General features: G+C 49.0%; 1 protein-coding gene across 14 annotated transcripts in view; it reads right to left on the bottom strand.

Moving 5' to 3' along the window:
• The window catches only part of PPFIBP2 (PPFIA binding protein 2), a 144,948-nt gene that overhangs the window by 15,314 nt on the left and 111,341 nt on the right, over positions 1-18,293 (bottom strand). For 10 of the 14 annotated variants that reach the window (XM_045038896.1, XM_045038898.1, XM_045038900.1 and 7 more), the window contains 10 exons: positions 15,429-15,540; positions 13,002-13,063; positions 11,763-11,838; positions 10,624-10,727; positions 8,589-8,656; positions 6,940-6,997; positions 5,992-6,033; positions 2,440-2,578; positions 1,208-1,240; positions 642-783 (listed from right to left, as the gene is read on the bottom strand). In XM_045038896.1, coding sequence (XP_044894831.1) covers positions 642-783; positions 1,208-1,240; positions 2,440-2,578; positions 5,992-6,033; positions 6,940-6,997; positions 8,589-8,656; positions 10,624-10,727; positions 11,763-11,838; positions 13,002-13,063; positions 15,429-15,540 — 836 coding nt within the window. The remainder of the gene's footprint in view (positions 1-641; positions 784-1,207; positions 1,241-2,439; positions 2,579-5,991; positions 6,034-6,939; positions 6,998-8,588; positions 8,657-10,623; positions 10,728-11,762; positions 11,839-13,001; positions 13,064-15,428; positions 15,541-18,293) is intronic. The other 4 variants (XM_006937067.5, XM_045038893.1, XM_045038895.1 and 1 more) reach the window with 1 other exon arrangement.

Genomic DNA, 18,293 nt, shown 5'->3' with positions numbered 1-18,293 from the left:
GTGGAGAGGAATCCATGGAGACTGTCAGGGGACGGCCTGAGAGCATGCAGCCAGTGTACCAGTCCCCTACACAGGACCACAGCAGCTGGACCCAGGACTCTCCACAGCACTTGTCCCCAGTGCCTCCCCAGAGGTTAAGGATCATGACTTGTGACAGCTCCCCAGACCCAACCTCCATTTTAATTCTGCCTCTGGGTTTCAGGGCACACCATGTGGAGTCAAAGTGAGGAATGATGCTTGGTAGGAGGACCCAGTTTCTGCCTCATTTCACAGACTGAGTCAACTGGGACGGCAAATCTTTCTTAAGACACAGACTGACCCCTCAGAAAAAAGAAATTGGTCTCATCCAAGTGTCTCTCCCAAAGTACATTGTAGCATAAACTACAGAGAATGCACTCAGGGTTTGTGGGACAGACAGATGCCTGGAATGAAGGACATGTAAGGCAACTGCTACATTTAATGAGTGCTTTCATAGTTCTCCTCCTCCGGGGCCTACAAGATAACTCAAATCCTTCTAATGACCATTCTGTTTTTACTGCTGTTTCAACATCTGATTAAACAGGGGGTTATGCAGTTCTTTGCCCATTCAAGAAGAATGCTGATTCTAAGCAATGTAATTATAATCACCACCACCAACTTACTTTCCCCAGAATTTCCTGATGCCTTTGGGGCTCCGTTTACCATCTGGCGTCAGGGGAGACTGGGGGCTTGAGTCAGTGCCCGATGATGTGGATGAGAGGTCATTGGCCACAGCAGTGTCGTCCCAACCACTTTCTGTGTCTCCTGAGATGGGAAGAACAGAATAGTGTATCAACGAGAGGAAGGAACGGGTCCTCTGGAGACCTCCTCCCCAGGCCTGGGCCATCCTTCAGTGGGAGTGGGGAAGAGTCTGCCCTGCTCTGCCTTCAGGGAAGCACTTTACATCCAGATCTCAGAGAACAGCAGGGGGATCAGGCACACTCCAGGTTCTCTGAGGACTGGCGAAGTTAACGTTTCAAATTTGGGTGAGCTAATGTCTTCAAGTGCTAAAGGTTTTGGGGGTCCAAGACTTATGGATAACTCCAACAAGGAGCTTCCTCTTTTTCCAGGGGGAGATGCGGGAATGCAGGCAGGAGGGGGACGTGGCTGAATGTTCCAGAAGGGGAGGGTGTTAGGGTAGGGAAATTAGGGCATCTCACTCTTCACCTCACCTGGAAGGGTACAGTACCTAATACGGGGGCACTGACACTCCGGCCACGATCTCCAGCCAATCAAGAAGTAGAGAAGCCACATGAAGAAGCAAGAGAGGCCAAAGTCCAGCCCAACAGAGTTATAGGGAAGCAAAGAAATAAACAAAAGAGTCATCGAGCAAGAGAGAAAAACTCAAACAGAAAGAAAAACAATCCCATGAGAAAAGAAGGGGGGAACAGGGGCTGAACTTGGCCCACAGGGTCAGTGCAGTGAACGGAGGCCTCACATGAGGGGCCAAATACTCCTGGGGCCACTTCCTGGCAGGCTGAGGTATCCACACACACACAGGGAGGGGGGGACAGTGGCAGGGGCTGATATACTAGGCCACATGCACCTCTTCTCTTGTGTGGGTGCCAGTCTGGTCACTTAGATCAGACTAGAATGGTCCAAAGCCTTTCCAAGTCCAGAGTCTCCGTATTACTAGGACACACTCATTCAAGAGCTTATTTGGAGTTCCTACAGCCAGAGGCAGAACTGGCCAAGGGCAGAAGCTGACACATGGGCTGGCTCAGGGAACAACCAGGAAGGAGAGGTCGGGTAGGGAGAGCTCTGCAGGGACCAGAACGTTCCCTCCTGGGCTCCACTGATCTGTTGCTGTTGAGGAAAGATGGCCTACTCTGCATGAAAAGCAGCAAAGACCTCCATGGTTCCAGGCCCTAAGCACCAAAACGGTACCTGTGGATGGAAATCCTTGCCCATTGGCCACTGACTCCATTTCCCTAAGGAAACACTCTCCCTTGGAAGAGCACATAATATCATCCTAATGGTAATAGGGAGGCTGCAAGAAGAAGGCGGAGACAGGAGAGCAAAGATCAGGATGACAGAGGAGGAGGGGTGGAGTGAGGGACAGGAAGGGTGCAGAAGGGGTCTAGGAGGGAGGGAACAGAGGAATGATGGGATAAGAAGGGCCAAGAAAGGAAGATTGGAAGAGGGAAAATGGGGGTGGGGTGGAGTGCTTGCGGCTGGAAAGAATGGGTGGACTCCCAGCCTGGGTTTCTGGCACTCTACAGTGTTTACCAAAGGAAATAGTGTGCCCAGACAAGGAGTCATTGTCTCAGCAAGTGACGCCACCCAGAGGGACAACTTATCTCGTCCACCCAACCCCCGCTCCCACATTCTCCAACCGTGGGTGCAGGGACCTTGGGCAATAACGGAATGTGCCAAGGCCACTGCTCCAGGGGCCACCAACCCCAGGGCTTGGACACTCACTCAGCCTGAGCAGGCTGCCCCCTGTGGGGTCGGGCTGTGAGGCCATGGGAGTTGACTTGGCAGCCTCTCCATTGGGCGTAGCTCCCGAAAGCTTCCCAGGTAATGTGGGGTATTTGTGCTCTGCCAGGAAAGGGCCGTCCTATTGGAAGGAGAGAAAGAGACATGTTGAGTCAGCTTATCAGGCTCAAAATCAAACCCAGTTAGGAAATCTCTGGATACAGGCACCACTTGGCTTTCTAAGGGCCATTTTTCACTCAGGTCAACTCAGAGACCTTTCAAAGATCAGTCAGTCCCGCAAAGGGGACCAAAGTTCTGAGAAAGGGCCATGCAATGAGACAGGGACAGAGTCAAGCCCAAATCCAGGGCCGACTGCAGCTGACTCCAAACAGGAAGTGGAAGCATCTTGCAAAGGAGGCCTTTGCCATTTGGCCTAATGCTCGGAGGCTCAACGAATTACAGCCACGAATTATCTTTTGGGTGTTTTGAATATACAAACCCAAATTCTAATAAAAGTATACCTATTACATATATTGATAATACAGATCATATATATTAATTATATCTATATATTACAATAAGTTATCTTGAAAAATAGCAGATTAAGGCAAAGTGAGAAGGTACACACAACTCGGGAGAGAAAACAGACCAGGGGGCTCCATGCCAACAATTCCCTTAGAAACTTAGGATGATAGTTTGCCCGAGGTTCAGCCCCGGTGCAATGGGCTTACGCATGCACCCTGGCCATAGAAAGGGTCCCAAAGAAACAAGATAATGTAAAGGGAAAGAAGTGTACTTATTTGGTTAGGAAGGACAGAAGGCAGTCAGAGAAAGACAAGCACCATATAATTTCACTCATACGTGGAATTTAATAAAACAAATGAACAAAGTAAAAAAGAGACAAAAGAAACAGACTCGTAACTATAGCCAACAAACTGATGGTGATGAGAGGGGAGGTGGGTGGGGGGATGGGTGAAATAGGGATGGGGATTAAGAGTCCTGTCATCATGGTGAGCACTGAGTATCACACAGAAGTGCTGAATCACTATATTGTCTGCCTGAAACTAACATAACACTGTACGTTAATTATACTAGAATTTTTTTTAAAAGAAGGGCATAATGCCCCCTAAACCCACAAACCTAAGGGAAACCCAGTCGAATGCATGTCAGTAAGAACAGAAAATGAAGCAACATTACCAAGGAAATCAACTGTGGATTACTCGATCGGGCCCAGAAGAAAAGTAATACGCAAAGTTTGGATTTCACAACTGACAAGTCAGAAAAGTAATGGAGGGTTTAATGGCTGAGACATCTTTTGAAGTTTCATTCAGTTAGAAACCAAATGTCCAATGAATTTCTGAATTCAGCGTGCTTATAAATACATCATCCTAGAAACTGTTTGAAGTCTGATTCCCTCACTGAACATGGAGTGGTAACCCCTTATAAATAAACTCAGAAAGGAGACATGTGAAAAAAGTAGACTATATTTCCAAGGTATTCTTTTTGTTGTTGTTTTTAAGTTTATTTATTTATTTTGAGAGAGACAGAGACAGTGAAAGTGGGAGAGGGGCAGAGAGAGAGGGAGACAGAGAATCCCAAGTAGGCTCCACACTCAGCATGAAGCCTGATGCAGGACTTGAATTCATGAAACTGTGAAATCATGACCTTAGCTGAAACCAAGAGTCAGGTGGATGCTTAACTGACTGAGCCACCCAGGTGCTTCTTTCCAAGGAACTGTTCAAGAACTGGCTCGTGAGGTGGAAATAACCAGAGCCTTAAGAGAGGGACAATGCATGCTTTTTACATTCACGATGACCCACAAGGTAGAGATTGGACTTGATCATACACTGGCAAGACCAACAGTTTCCAAATGCTAGTCTGTGCACCAACTGCTCCACAGTTAGCTGGGACACTAATGAAAACACCAGAGATCTCGGGTGTACCCGGTCCTGGGAATCTGCCCCTGTGGGACTGTACCCCAAATGTCAGTATTTTTAAACTAGCGTTTGAGATTACTCTGATGCACAGTCAGACCTAGAACCACAGACTGTGGGGAAGGCAATGTTCAAAAGGTTTCACCAACTGTGACTCCAGGTTCCCATCACACAGGAAATATGGAGCAAGGAAGGGCTCTCAAAACCAGATTTCTGGTTGCACCATCACATATGCTCCCCGAAGACAGGGCAAAGACGACCATGGCCGCAGATGTGAGCTGCCCTGGGTGCTTGATGGGGACCTGGGAGGAAAGGGACAGAACCTAACTCAAGGATGGGCCATGCAGACCTGTAAGAAAGACAACAAAGGCATCAAGGGTAACAGAAAGGGCTCTCAGCTCTGTTCACCCAAGAAGGAAACCTGGGAAGGAAGTGCTCGCTGCCAGAGAAGGTCAAAGTCAGGATAGGCCACAGAAGGAACAGAAGAGTAAGACTGGTTGTGGGGGTAATGGAAATCCCAGACAGGGGGCAGTGTATAATTGCTCAGCTGCCTTAAGTTAGAACAGAGAGGGTAGCACACCAGAGTGACACAACACAGGCTTCACATCAGACAGGACTCAGGCATCTCCATCCATCTCTCTCTCTCTCTCTCTCTCTCTCTCTCTCTCTCTCTCTCTCTCTCTCTGTCTCCTCCCAGAAACTGTTTCGTTGCTTCTAAATAGGGAACAATTCCTGCCTCAGGCTGAGCACACCAGGACAGTACATAAACAAAGGTACAGAAACTATCACATTCCCCAGGGTCTGGACTGACAGCAGGAACTATAAGAGCAGTCCCCAGCTCAAGGAAGGCACCAATTAGACACCATCTAGAATATCGTGCTCAAGAGTGGACCAGGCCACAAGCTAGAGAAGCTAGTGCTGACCCTAAGGAGACGGAATAGAAACTCGGAAGGCTTGTGATCTGTGCACATGAGAGGGTGTTCAAGTCAGAGAGGGCCTGAGGGACTTTGATTCTGGAGCAGTCAGCAGCAGGGGACACTGGTTCCTTCCATGGGCTCCAGGGGGAGAGCTGGGATCAGCAAACGCACGTTCTAGGGAAGTCCAGAAGATGTATCTAATAGAGCTGGGAAAAAACACAGGATGTGTCTTCTGATGTGATGAGCTCTCAGTCACAGCAAGCAAGTGCCAGACAGCAACATTAGGGGATGTCATAGGAAGATTCTTGCACCGGTGGCTGAGTGCGCCCCTGTGTTTAACCATGACACATCAGCACACAAAGGATGAGAGCTGCCACACTCCTCTGATTATATGTGGAAGTCATAACATTCCCCCTTCCTAGCAATCAGATCTACAATGCCTTGTTAAAGATGGGTTTTTTCTGAGCCTGTAAAACGGAGGAGATAATAATAAATCCTATCCACAGTCAGTGAGGTGAAATCACATTACACAGCGGGGTGCACATAAACAGAAAATGGTAGAGGAAGCTTTGTCTTTCCTCCCACACTCTTACCCGTTATGATTAACATACTTTACAGTTCCAAAAGCTGTAACCTGCTAAATGAAAACACACCAGCAGACATGTGACCACAGATGCATGACAGGGGGCATGCAGTTAATATACCTTGGGTTCTATCACTGGGGAGAGCTGGTTCCCATCGACACACTGTGCAGTGGCAGGAAGGATTTCACACATGTGGAGAAAGAGAGACCAGTGTTAGTCGCAAACAACAACTCAGGACCAGCTGCCTGCTTATATCTGCAGGGCTCATTCCCTCCCTCCCCATCTTTATGTCAGGTAATCACCAGCCATGATGGAAACACAGGCCACTGTCCAAGTCACAGACAGATGTTCTGGACAGCTGCCAGCAATCTGACCAGGAGGAGCAAGAGGCACAGGACCACAGGAACAGAGCCACTGAATGGGCCCAGTGGCCCCTGCCAGCTCCAGCCTTCATGGGTTTCCACTGTAATTACCAGCACTGGTACACTGATCAGACCAAGGGACTGTAGGCAGCAGGGCTCCATTAAGGTGCTCCGTCAGGGAAGGACCCCCCTGGTCTCCAGTGACCTTGCTCAAGAACCAGCATAGGGGTCACCCACATGGTCAAGGGCCACCCTCATATATGGGGCCACAAAGCTCTCCTCATATCTTTCTAGACTCTCAAAAAAGCTTCCTCTCCAGTCTTCTAAATTATCCCATAACCCACTCCTGGGCTCATCAACTTTATTCACATTACTTCCTCATTCAAAATCTCTGCAATGCTCCCAAGTGGCTCTGGGGATATAGAGTCAGGATTCAAGACCTTCCATGGTTTGATCTGACTCATGGCTCTAAACTGACATCTTCCTGCTCCCTACACCTCAACATCTCCATCAACTCCAGGAAGCATTTCCTGCCCTGCCTCTACAATGCCTTGGGCCACACTTGACCGGTTTTCTCAAAATGTTCATGTAATTCCTGTCTCCCCATCAGCTTTAGAAAAGCCTCTATAAAGTGGGACCTGTATGTCCCAGCACTGCTGGGTAAGAAGTGACTCAGGAGTCTTTACGGAGAGGCTGACGGGCTGACCTTGTCCACAGGTTCACTTCTCAGGTCTTCTAGACTACATGAGAGCTTTTTCTGAGCCCTGGAAAAAACACAAAGGGAACAAAGAAACAGTTACTGGAGAAGGAGGTGCATGGTGTCAGTCATACAGAGGACATTCCAAGTGTCTTACCAATGTCAAGTGGGTTTCGGGTCAAGTTCAGAAAAAAACCACCCTCTAATCATAACCATTACATAGGAGACTGGCCCATTTCAGAGGAAAGCCTGGTCAGACAACATGTTGCTGAGGGCATGAGAGCATCATTTAAATCCAAATCAAAAGGCCTTGGCATTTCTGAAAAATCTAGAATACACTCAGTTCTATTACATCAATGGGAGCTAACTGTTACGTAGTCATAAAAGACAACCTGCAGGGTCAAAAGAGAGGAAAGGTGCCAGTACTGTCTTGTCTGTGAGTCTAAGATGGAATCCAGGGAGGAGGGTGCTGTGCCACATTAAAGATGAGCACATTAGCCAGCCACAGCTCCAGAGCACCACCTGCTAGGATCTTCTCACCCTTTGCTCTGGCTCTGTATGCCCTGACTAGTCTGCTCAGGGGAATTTGCTTTCTCAGAGGTTATTTTGCAGCAAAGGGCACTAATTATACAGAGAAGAGGCAATGCCACTGGTGGTCACAAGGGTTACCTTGTGATAAGTCTCCTCAGCAATGATAGTTCTCTGTTTAGGCGAATAAAGCAGAATCTCTTGGTACATTGGTTTCTTGTGAGTCTGGTCAGTGTGAGTTAATCGGTGTTGACTTCCTCTTGAGTGAACTCATAAACTGACTGGCCAACTGCCGTCGCTGACACTGACATTTTTCTCTAGGGCTAAAGGCTGAGGGAAACAGTGGCTCTCTAGAAAGTGGGGTCCTGAACACATACATTCTGGAGAATTAGCAGCATTCTAGAGAAGCTTCCGTCATACTTAAGGCCAATGTCTCCAGACACCTTGGCTGAAAGACAGCCTGCTCTTGACAGTAGAGCCTCTAGATCTCCATCACAGGGGGCCCAACTTGGACATGTTCTAAATTGTTGACATAGGGAACTAGAAATAGGTTCATTTTGGAGTGAACCAGGCAGATGGCAGCCAGGTAACCCCACAGGCCAGTGCATTTTAAGCTCATTGCCATGTGAAGCTTCCCCAAAGCAACTGGACCAACCTCCCTATAGGAGAAATGGCTCTCCCTGGGGAGCCTGGACTGTCACAGGGCTCTAGGGCTCCTGAGAGCAGGAAGGACTTTCAAGAGGGCCTGATAAAAATGAGACACACGTGATGGGATGCTCCCAGCCCTGAGGAGCTGCTGGAGGGCACAGATGACCTGCAGCCAGCTCTCCTTTGAGAATCCAACCCCCGGCCAGGTCTTTTCTTAGTCACAATGGCCCAGACCCTTAGCCCACGGGAAGGAAAGCCCCTCTGTGGCCAGAGGAGGTAGGCACAGTTCACGACTGCTCCACGGCTTGGGCCACATTGTGGCCGCTTCTGGGGCCTGGCATGCTTCTCTGACAGTGAGAGGGCAGGCGTGCCCACGACATGGTGGCCGTGCTCACCACCACACATGGCCAGTCCCTGCCATGCAGGAGCCCCAAGAGGGTGTGAGGGCACAGCAGCTCTGGAGAAATGATCAGGCCTCCTACCTGGTTTCCAGTGATTTCTGCGGGAGTGGAGGTGGCCCCACGGTGGGAGAGCTACATCTTGGAGGCATCTGCACCAGAAACAGAAGTCACCATAGAGGACGGTTACTATCTAGAGACCTTTCGCCTTCTTTGGACAATTCCCCTTGGGGAGTTGCACTTCCTCCCTTGGGCACAGCCACGGTGGCTGTGTCAATACGGATGCCTTGCTCTTTCAAGATGCCAAGGAGAAAGGAGTATCGAAAACCTAGGCCAACCTGTCCCTCCTTCTCGGGCCTACGTCCACATCCCTGCAGTAGCGTCCTGACACCTGAACCCCTGGGGATCCTGCTGTTCCTGCCCTTGCTGAGCTCGGTTCTTCAGCTTTTCCTTTCATTCAAGGAGCCACCACACACCCTTTCAAAAACGTGCCTCTGTGGCGTAGGCTAGCCGGGGTCGATTTCTGTCGCTTGCAGTGAGAAGCACTACAGTTGTTATGAGCAACATCTACTGCCGGCCAGGCCCCATGGGGGTGTGGGGGAAGCGCTCCCCTCATCAGACACGCCATCACGATAAAGATCAGCGTGCATGTCCTTATGGTCCTGATACCTACTGCAATATGGGGGTAGAGGGGAGGGAGGGGATACCACAGAAGAGGGTTTCGGAGGGGAGAACACCTGAGAAACAAGAATGGGCCTAGTGAGAAGGCAAAAAGGGAAGAGCATTGCAGGTGGACCAAACATGAGCTAATGGCGGTGACTAAGGACAACACAGTCTGATGTCTTCAGTACTGTACTAAGTGTAAAGATGGCCTTTTCTCTAGAGCCCAGGAAGTACCTTTTTGGTCTACTATAGGGAGAACCCTGGCATTCTATAGGGCTATTAAAAGCCTGAGCTTTTTGGCCAGATAGATGTGGATCCAATTCCAGGTTCTGCCATCTACCTGCTGTGTGACCTAAAGCAGATTATTGACCCTCTCTGAGCCTCAGCTTCACCATAATAAAATAAGAATCCCAGTGGGGTGTCAGAGGAGAAACGAGGTGAGCCCTATGTACAGGGCTCATCACAGGGACCACACTGAGGTACTAAGTGTCAATCACTGCTATTTTATTACTGTCAGCAATCTGGAATAAGCTCATTATAAGCTCATGTTGGGATGTTTGTCTGACTTAGTAACTGGGTCATTCGATGACACTTTGCTCCTCCCTTAATTAAAAGGGTTGAGCTAGACCTCTGAGACCCTTTTCGGTGTGGCCATTCTAGAGTTTCACGAAACTTTTACATCCTGGGCCAAAGCCCCTTCTCCACTCGAGATCTAGATCTATGAGTTTTTTGCTTATTTGTATCTCGTCTAAATGCAGAGAGGTTTGTATAAGAGGACCAGACTTTAAACAAGCAAAAGGGAAAGGAATCTGTATGCTGGTTACAGAGGCTGGAGGGGAGGTCTGCGGAATAAGAACGTGTCACAGCAATAGGTGTGTTTATTCCCCTCAACGAGCAAGACACTTTCACTCAACAAATATTTGCATTCTCCTGGGCGTCAGACATTATTACAGACACTGGAGAAACAGGGAGAAATAAAATGAAACCACCTATGGTCTCTGCTTACATCCCAGAGAGGAAGGACCAAAAGAAACAAGGAACTGGATTGAAAAGAAAAGTCCTACCCTTGAAAAGTCCAGTATCCACTATGCCACCCCTCGAGTGCTCATACAAATACTAACGCTGTCTGCATGTTGCATTCAGCCTATGCTGCAAATACGACAGACAGCCCAACCTGCCCTGTGACCTCCTACAGGAGCCCATGTACCCAGAGACTCAAAGAAGGCTCCCAATGTGCCCCGGAAATCTGCCAGGGGAGCTTTTAGGACACAGACCTGTGCCTGGGCCCCTCTCCACCCTCGATGCTTTCCCCCAGGCCTCGGGGGCCACTCCATCCATTTAATTTCTCACCTGTCAAGATTTCTACCTGACAGGTACCTGATTTGATCCTCCCCCAAGCTCAGCGCAAGCTCCTAGGGCCTGCTGAAACCCCACATCACGGATGGAAACACAGCACCTCTGGCTTAAGTAATTCGTCAGGGCCTTTGTTTGCACTGTTCCACTTTCGGAAACTTCCCTCGAGTTCTTCTTCATTGATTGAGAGAGTTCTGTCTGCAGGCCCTAGAAGCATTAACGCAGAAGGAGGGGTCATTCCTGTGGGATTCATCTGAAACCTGTGATTACACCACAGATTTCTAACAGTGCTTCTTCATCAAGAAAAACTAAGACATATATAAAGGGACATTACAGGTGTAATTCATAAGATTCTTCGGGGAATCTGAGAAAGGACTGTCATGAGGGTCATCTCAAGGTCAAAGCTCATGGGAGGAACAGAGAGAAGGCAGCCCTTACTATTCCTCCCTAACCTTCTCATTCCTTGGCCATGGGTCATGATGCTCTGACTCGACCCCAAATACTGAAGGAGGAGGGAAAATAGGGCTGTGATACATGTGCAGGGCCAGCGGAAGCTCAACCAGAATGAGGTCCCTGAACACCTTCAAGGCGGCCCTCTCCTGTGAAGCAGCTGCTTTCCAGGGATCTGTGACAGGAGCCCGGGTCAATGACATGAACGGTAAGGCGGGCAGCCTGGCCCAGGCCCCACTGTGCTCACACGAACACTAACGCTGCCCGCATGGTATGTTCAGCCTGCGCAGCAAATATGAAACACAGATAGTCCTCCCTGCCCTGTGACTTCCTACAGGAACCCAGGTACCCAGAGACTCAAAGGCGGCCCCCAAAGTATCCTGGAAATCTGCTGGGGGAGCTGTCAGGAGGTGGACAAGCTCTAATCCCCAATGAGGGTTATCGAACTGGTTTTTGGTCCAGGTTTGACTGCATTCACTGCCTCTAAAAGGTATCCTGGAAAAACACACAGGAGATCCCCAAGGATGGGGATTCCTAAGGGCTCATGTTAAAGGCTCTATTTTCTTGATAATGTGCTTAGTCCACAGGAGCTCTGGACTATCATTAGACATAGTTTCTAGAAACCAATAGCTGCCAGTTTCCCACTGTCCAGGACAGTCTAACCAGCTCCATTATCCAGCAGAGGATCTTCTCCAAATGAAGGTTAAGAACCTTCTAGCGAAATGCCCCTGGATTTAACACAATAGATGGAATACCTTTGGGAGAAAACAGCAGAATCCTCCTTTCCCTCACCTTGAGTTGCCATCACGATCTCCTTCACCCTCCGATACTGGTTTAACAGCCCTGTGAGCTCCTCTATCCGACGGTCCTGTCACGGTGGGAGAGCAGACTATATGTAAACACCACCACTGGCCCCACGGAGGATTTCATTTGGGGGCCCAGACTACATTCTGGGCACACTGAGAAGAGATGCTATGTGGAAACTAAGGGACACTTCGACGGGAAGTTCAGTGTCCAGCCTCCTTTCCACAGAGCCTGGGTTCCCAGTGGTCTGCCCCCTAGGCAGCTGCAAACATTCTTGCCTCTACCCAAAGGCTAGGAGTCCAATCCCTAGCCGTAAAACAATCCCTTCCAGACACAGCCTTCGAGGGGCTTAAACATTTCAGAGGCAGGAAACGTACTATCTCCCTACCCTCCTGAGGTAGCTTTTGGAATCTGTCTCCTGGATCGAATGCTGTCCTCTGGAGCTACATACAAAGAAAGATTAAAATAAAGCCGCCCTATTTATCTCCAATACCCTCAACCTGTTCCTTAGGAGCCCGAGATTCCTTGCACAACAGGTGAAATTACCAGAGGAGATCAGTTCTTTCAGCAAAGGCCTGGGGACTTGGGAGGCCACGCAGATTTGGGCATTAGACAGACCTGGGTGGGAACCCTGGCTCCACTACCTACTGTTAACGAACCTTGGACAAAACTACTCAAGCACTTTGAAGGTCAGTTTCTTTATCTGTAAAATGCAGGGTTGTGATCCTCAGAGGTGATGGCCATCCCAGGTAAGTGCTCTATAATTACAGAGGTGGCTACTCTAGGATTACGCAGGCAATCAGATGTGAAGAATGGAAGGCAGTGGGGTAAACACATCACGTGCTGCCTAGTGTCTCCATGACAGGTCTGTCACCAGATTGTGTGCATAGGAGATTGGTGGACTGCTCTCAAGTTTTGCCAAGAGTCTAAGCAGCAGTTATGGCATTTGGCAGTAACCACAGGGGTATTTTTTTCCCCCTGCACCAGCACGAACAGGCATGACTTTATTCTGTGTTTGGGAGATTTCGCTTAGGCAAAGTCCCCAGGCATCAAAGCCAAAAACAAACGGCTGAGGCTCAGTCTCCAAAAGGCAGAAGCCATTCTCCTGACACGTCCCTGGGTGACTGGCCTGATGGGCACGACCCTGCCCAGAATATCAGAGACCAGTAGGGATGAAACAGCCTGTTAGCAGAGGAAGAATAGGGCTGCCTTGATGGACCATCTTACCTTATCTTCATTGGCAACAAGCAAAGTTTCCATCCCCATTTTCAGACGTTGAATTTCTTGGTCTGAAAGAATTTAGGTGTAGGGAGAATTATTTACACACAGACAGCCATCCCCACGTGCTAAGCTGCTAAGACTTCCCTTGTGAATAAATTGCACGTGGGCTCCTTTACTTCTTTAAGAGACCATGACGGTGTCTGGTGTAGTCATTCTCATTAAATATTTGTTGGATTACTAAATGAATGCACAAACCTAATCTCTCATGTTCTCTTTGTAGAAATTAGTGGGGAAAATACAAATTCCATTTACTCGAAGTTGACACAAAAGAACCCAAAAACCTTTCAAAACCAACATCTCAGAAGAATACAGACATTATTACTTGAGTGGGCATGTACCTGGGCTGCTAGCTAGTTTTAGAGAAAAATAATACAGTCCCATGGATTGTAGCAAAGGAGAATTTAAAATAAGAAAGAAAAAAAAAAAGTCTACAGCTGAATGAAGAAAAGAATGATTATGTAAAAGAGCTGGGTACTTGGCTTAATTTAAAACGCTATAGTCAGAACTGACTAAAGAATATTTAGACACATCTATAAATATATTAAAACAAATTCTACAGTTAAGGAAAACTATCTTATTTCAGAAACCCACAGAATATCTCTATGGGCCCAGGCACTTGTGTCAGTCTGTGGTGGGCAACCTAAGGCCTGCTCTCAATCTGGACCTAATAGGGGCTCTTGATTTCTTCCCAAACTGGTCTGAAGGACGAGGTCAAAGGCCAATGCCTAAGGGAGCTGGAGGTCAGTCTGCTACATATTTAGGTCTAGGGAGTGGCACATAGTAGAATATTCAAAACAAGGACCTATCCCCATTCCTAAACTGATTATTACAAAAGGAAGAGGGGGTGTCTATATGAGAAAAGTCCAGGAGACAAGGGAACCAAAATATAGGCATCCCATTTGCAACAAGAATAGGAAGAGTAGACTTGTGTAAATAGTCATAGGGATTCATTTTCAGAGGACAATACAGAGTGCCCGTTCACTATCTTAGGCTCTTTGCAGCTGAAGAGCAACCCCACAGCCCCGTCTGTGGGACGAGGGTGGTAAGCTTCCTATGAAGAGTGGCAAACCTCAGTGCTTTGGGCAGGACCCAACCTGAGCAGCAAATGACCAAAGGACCGGCTCCAAGAGTTACCGGATGATGGATCAGAAGGCCTGGACTCCAGAGAAGCATAGTGTGGAGGGGGAAGGCTACCTGGCCTAGGATCAAGGCACAGAAAGCACTCTGTCCAGATTAAGCATCACAGAGAGTCTGGGATATGTTAGGGGGCCCCAGCATCCACCTTGAGCCATGGCAGGTAGGTGACACACTCAAAGGCTTAAGAAGACACTGAGAAAGACTAAGGGAGGCATGAACATATTGGTCACTAATTTCCTTCTCCAGCTTAAGCCACCGTTTCATGCCGCATAGCTTCCCACCCCAGCCAGGGACCCAAGCTAAGCAGTGCTGAGGCTGAGAGGGGACCCGGTAGTAAGGCCAATCCATAGGGCTACAGGACCTCCTCCAGCATCATTCTGCAGCCTCATGGCAAGAGGAAGGTATGTGATCATTTTGAATACAAGGTGGATAGCCTTAAATATTAAATATGTGTTAATAAGAGTATTTGAGGATTCATCCTCTTTTGAATCAGCAGACTTGGAACTGATGAGGGACCATTCACCATCCTTTCACTTACCCAATATTTCTTAGGAGCCTACCATGGCTGAATGCTGTGTGAAGTTCTGTGGATATGGTCTCAAATAGGACAGACACAGTTCTTGCCCCACAGTGAGGACAACAATCTACCCAGAGACCTCCCCAAATGCAACCCTGATGAGTTTTAAGTGCTATGAGGGAAACAAAAAGAATGCTGAGCTAGAGAAAAATAGGACTGGGGGCATCTGGTTGAGGTAGGGTAGCCAGAAAAGGCCTTTCTGAGAGGTAACATTTAAGTTGAGATCTAAAGATGAGAACTAATGGATTTGTTTCTGTATCCTCGGGGCCTTGTATGAGTATCAAGCAGGTATCCATTCAAGGAGTGAACGGATTGCTAAATAAAGCCTCCCCTGTGGGAATGACACAAAGACAAGTCCTTCCAGTCAAGTGCAAAGAAAAGCTCCAGAGCTTAATGATCAGACTACATGTGAGAGAAGCCTTCAGGGTGGAGTCTTCTGGACAGGGGAGGGGCTCATGGCAATGGTTCCACAGTAGAACTGTGCTTTCGAGGCCCTTTCACGCACACTCATGCATGCATCTGTTCACTTGGACGTGTTTGCACACACAGGACATATGTGCACATCAGTAAGCCTGCTCACACAGGCACACACATAATCATCCATAGACACACATGCCCAGAGGGCCCAGGGGCAACTCTCTCCCAGTCAAGCCAGTTACCTTTTTCTGCGTGGTCGCTGTGCAGGGCTGCAGTCCGGGAGAGCTGGCTGTGCAGGCGCTCAATTTCTGCATCCTTCAGGGCCACCTGCTCTTGCAGCTGGGCTACCTCAGCCTGAAAGAGCAACAGAGGATCCCCACCAGCTCAGAGGGACTACCAGACTGTGATGAAGTACCTCAAGTCATTCATAGCCCGGGACGAGTGGGTCCCAGAACATGCTGGGAAGTCAGGAGCAGAGGCGCCAGAGGTGAGCAGTTAGAGGTGCTTACCGCTGTCCCCACCACATGAGGCTCTGCAGACTGAACTCATTCTCCCTGGCCAATCCGGCCCTGCCCTCAGCTCCCGCTGGTCACCTGCATCCTTCTACCTGACCAGGCTCTTACCTCCCCTGCCCTCTGAGGCCCAGTCGCCCCTGAGGCCCGAGGCGCTGGGGCTGTGTGCAATGGGAGAGCTGCTGATGCACATTCTCTTTCCGGATGTGGTCTTCCTTCTCTCAGGGGATTCATGCAACGGCACAGATGTACATCATTGCAACGAGTGCATGCATCTTTCATTTATCCACACCCATACAGGAAACATAGTGGAAATCAAATCACTACTGGTAGGTAGACAAAGAGTGAGCCAAGAGTACCTCCCTCATGTACTCTCTTCATGCACAGCCACGGCCTCTGCCCAGCCTCCAGGCACCTATGCACGCTCACCCATATGTACCTCTATACAAGCGTTCAGACGTGCTGAGAAGATATACTTTTGCAAATAAAGTATGTAAGTACAGCCACAGATGTGATACATACATTCATACGTAGACATGCACGGGCAGTTGTGCTGGGTGCTTCACACACCTCTACTAAGCACTGCAGGTTAAATCTCACATGTAACAGTAGGTGTGACCGTCCGCGCCTTCCCACGCTTGTGAGAAGATCAGAACCGTGTAGGTCCCATCCCAGGGGCCACACTGGCTTTGGAGCCAAACAAACTTGGATTCCCTCATTTCCTAGTTGGAGGACCTTAGGCAAGTTAACCTTTCTGAGTTAACTTCTGAGTCTTGCTTCATCTCTAAAATGGGGAAAACAGCATTGACCTCAAAGGGCTGTGGGGAGGATTAAATAAGATAATGGTCACGGACAACTTAGCCTAATGCTTGTTACACAGTAAGGGCTCAATAAACGCTGCTACTCTTGCTTCTCTCGTCTTATTCCTTTCCTAAGGGTAACCAGGTAGTTCTCTGAGCATCAAACCAGACAAAGAAAGGGGGTGAGGACCAACTCAGGAGCCAGCCAACATACAGCAAGGGCCCGTACTCTGGCCATCCCTCACCATGTGGTAGCCCAATCACATCCCCCCTTCTTTCCTCAAGGTCATAGAATGGGACGCCAGAGCTAACCTTCGAATAGTTTCAAGTAACCGAAAATGAGCACTGAGACTCTTGGTGGCTCCTCTGCCAATAGGTCTTGCGTTCAGTTTCAGGCACACTGACTGAGTGTCCACTCTGCCTCTGACCCAGTGCTCACTGATTTCTTACGTTCAACCTCACTCAATCCTCACAGGAGCCCATGGGAGGAAGCAATATCACTGCGTGTCGCTACTGGGGAGACACCAGGAAGAGTGCAGGATGCGATGCCCAAGTCACAGGGCCACTTAGTGACCAGGACGCAAACCCCACCTGCTGGGGAGCCAGCTTCTGAATCAACAGCACAGATGAAGGCTACTATTATGGGCCGAGAGCTCCCTGAGCCCACCTTAGGGGTTCTGAAAGAAACTTCCCTAACATCCCTCAAATGGGAAAAGAGAGGGCCATGTAAAGAAAAAAAGAGGCAGCAAGAGGTAGGCTCTCCTTCTTCTGAAGTGCCCTATGGAGCCCTGCCCCTCTGCTCTGTGGCATCTACCCAGAGAGGCCAGAGAGCAAGCCCAGTGGTGGCAAGCTGCTAGCTGAGACCTACAGCCACGCAGCACTGTCCCCTAGCTCACTCAAGGCCTCGGTGCCTGTGGGCCTACAACTAACAGCCTCGGTGGCTTCTGAATACCTTAGCCTTGAGCCTTTTGGTCCAAATGCCTCTTATTTCTACAAGGACCGTACTATTCTTAGAAGATCTTCTCCTAACCTTTCTTGGACCTTCCACGACCATTTTTCCCTTTCTTTGCAGACCAAGTGAGAGCTGGTCTCTGTTAGAATCTGCATGCCTGATGCTGGTCTCCGGGACCCACAGTGGATCTCAGTGATATGGGTGAGGCAGAGCCCAGCACAATGAGGTCCCTTGTCTCTGAAGCCTGCCTCTGGGTGAGATCATCTATTTAAAACGCTATAGACTAGGGGTGCCTGGGTGGCTCAGTCTGTTGAGCGCCAACTTCGGCTCAGGTCATAATCTCACGGGTTCGTGAGTTTGAGCCCCGTGTGGAGCTCTGTGCTGACAGCTCAGAGTCTGGAGCCTGCTTCGGATTCTGTGTCTCCCTCTCTCTCTACCTGTCCCCTGATCATGTACTGTCTCTTTCTCTCTCTCAAAAAATAAAACATAAAAATAATTTTAAAAAATTAAAAAAATAAATAAACTAAGTGGCTGAGTCCCAGCTGCCAGGTGTCAATTTCCAGAGGATAGGACAGAAATGACAGGTGCTCTGCTGTGCTTAGCATAGTACCTGTGCCCATAGCTGGGAAGTCTACAACAGGCTACAAGCCCTCTACCTGACCACGAGGGCAAAGGATGCCACTGCCATGGCCACAGAGGCTGGAGCTGTGTGGCCAGAGGTCTGAGGCAAAGGTGTGCGGGCTGGTGCCAGGCAGAGGGGTGCTCCAGCTCCCTGTACGTACTCAGCTTCGTTAAATCCAGGGATCACCCCTGATTGCTGCCCTGGAAGATGAGTTGCCTTCA

Source organism: Felis catus, chromosome D1 (assembly GCF_018350175.1).
Source record: "Felis catus isolate Fca126 chromosome D1, F.catus_Fca126_mat1.0, whole genome shotgun sequence".
Taxonomy (NCBI): domain Eukaryota; kingdom Metazoa; phylum Chordata; class Mammalia; order Carnivora; family Felidae; genus Felis; species Felis catus.
The sequence above is the reverse complement of the archived record's forward strand: the minus strand, read 5'-3'. Positions and strand labels throughout refer to the sequence as shown.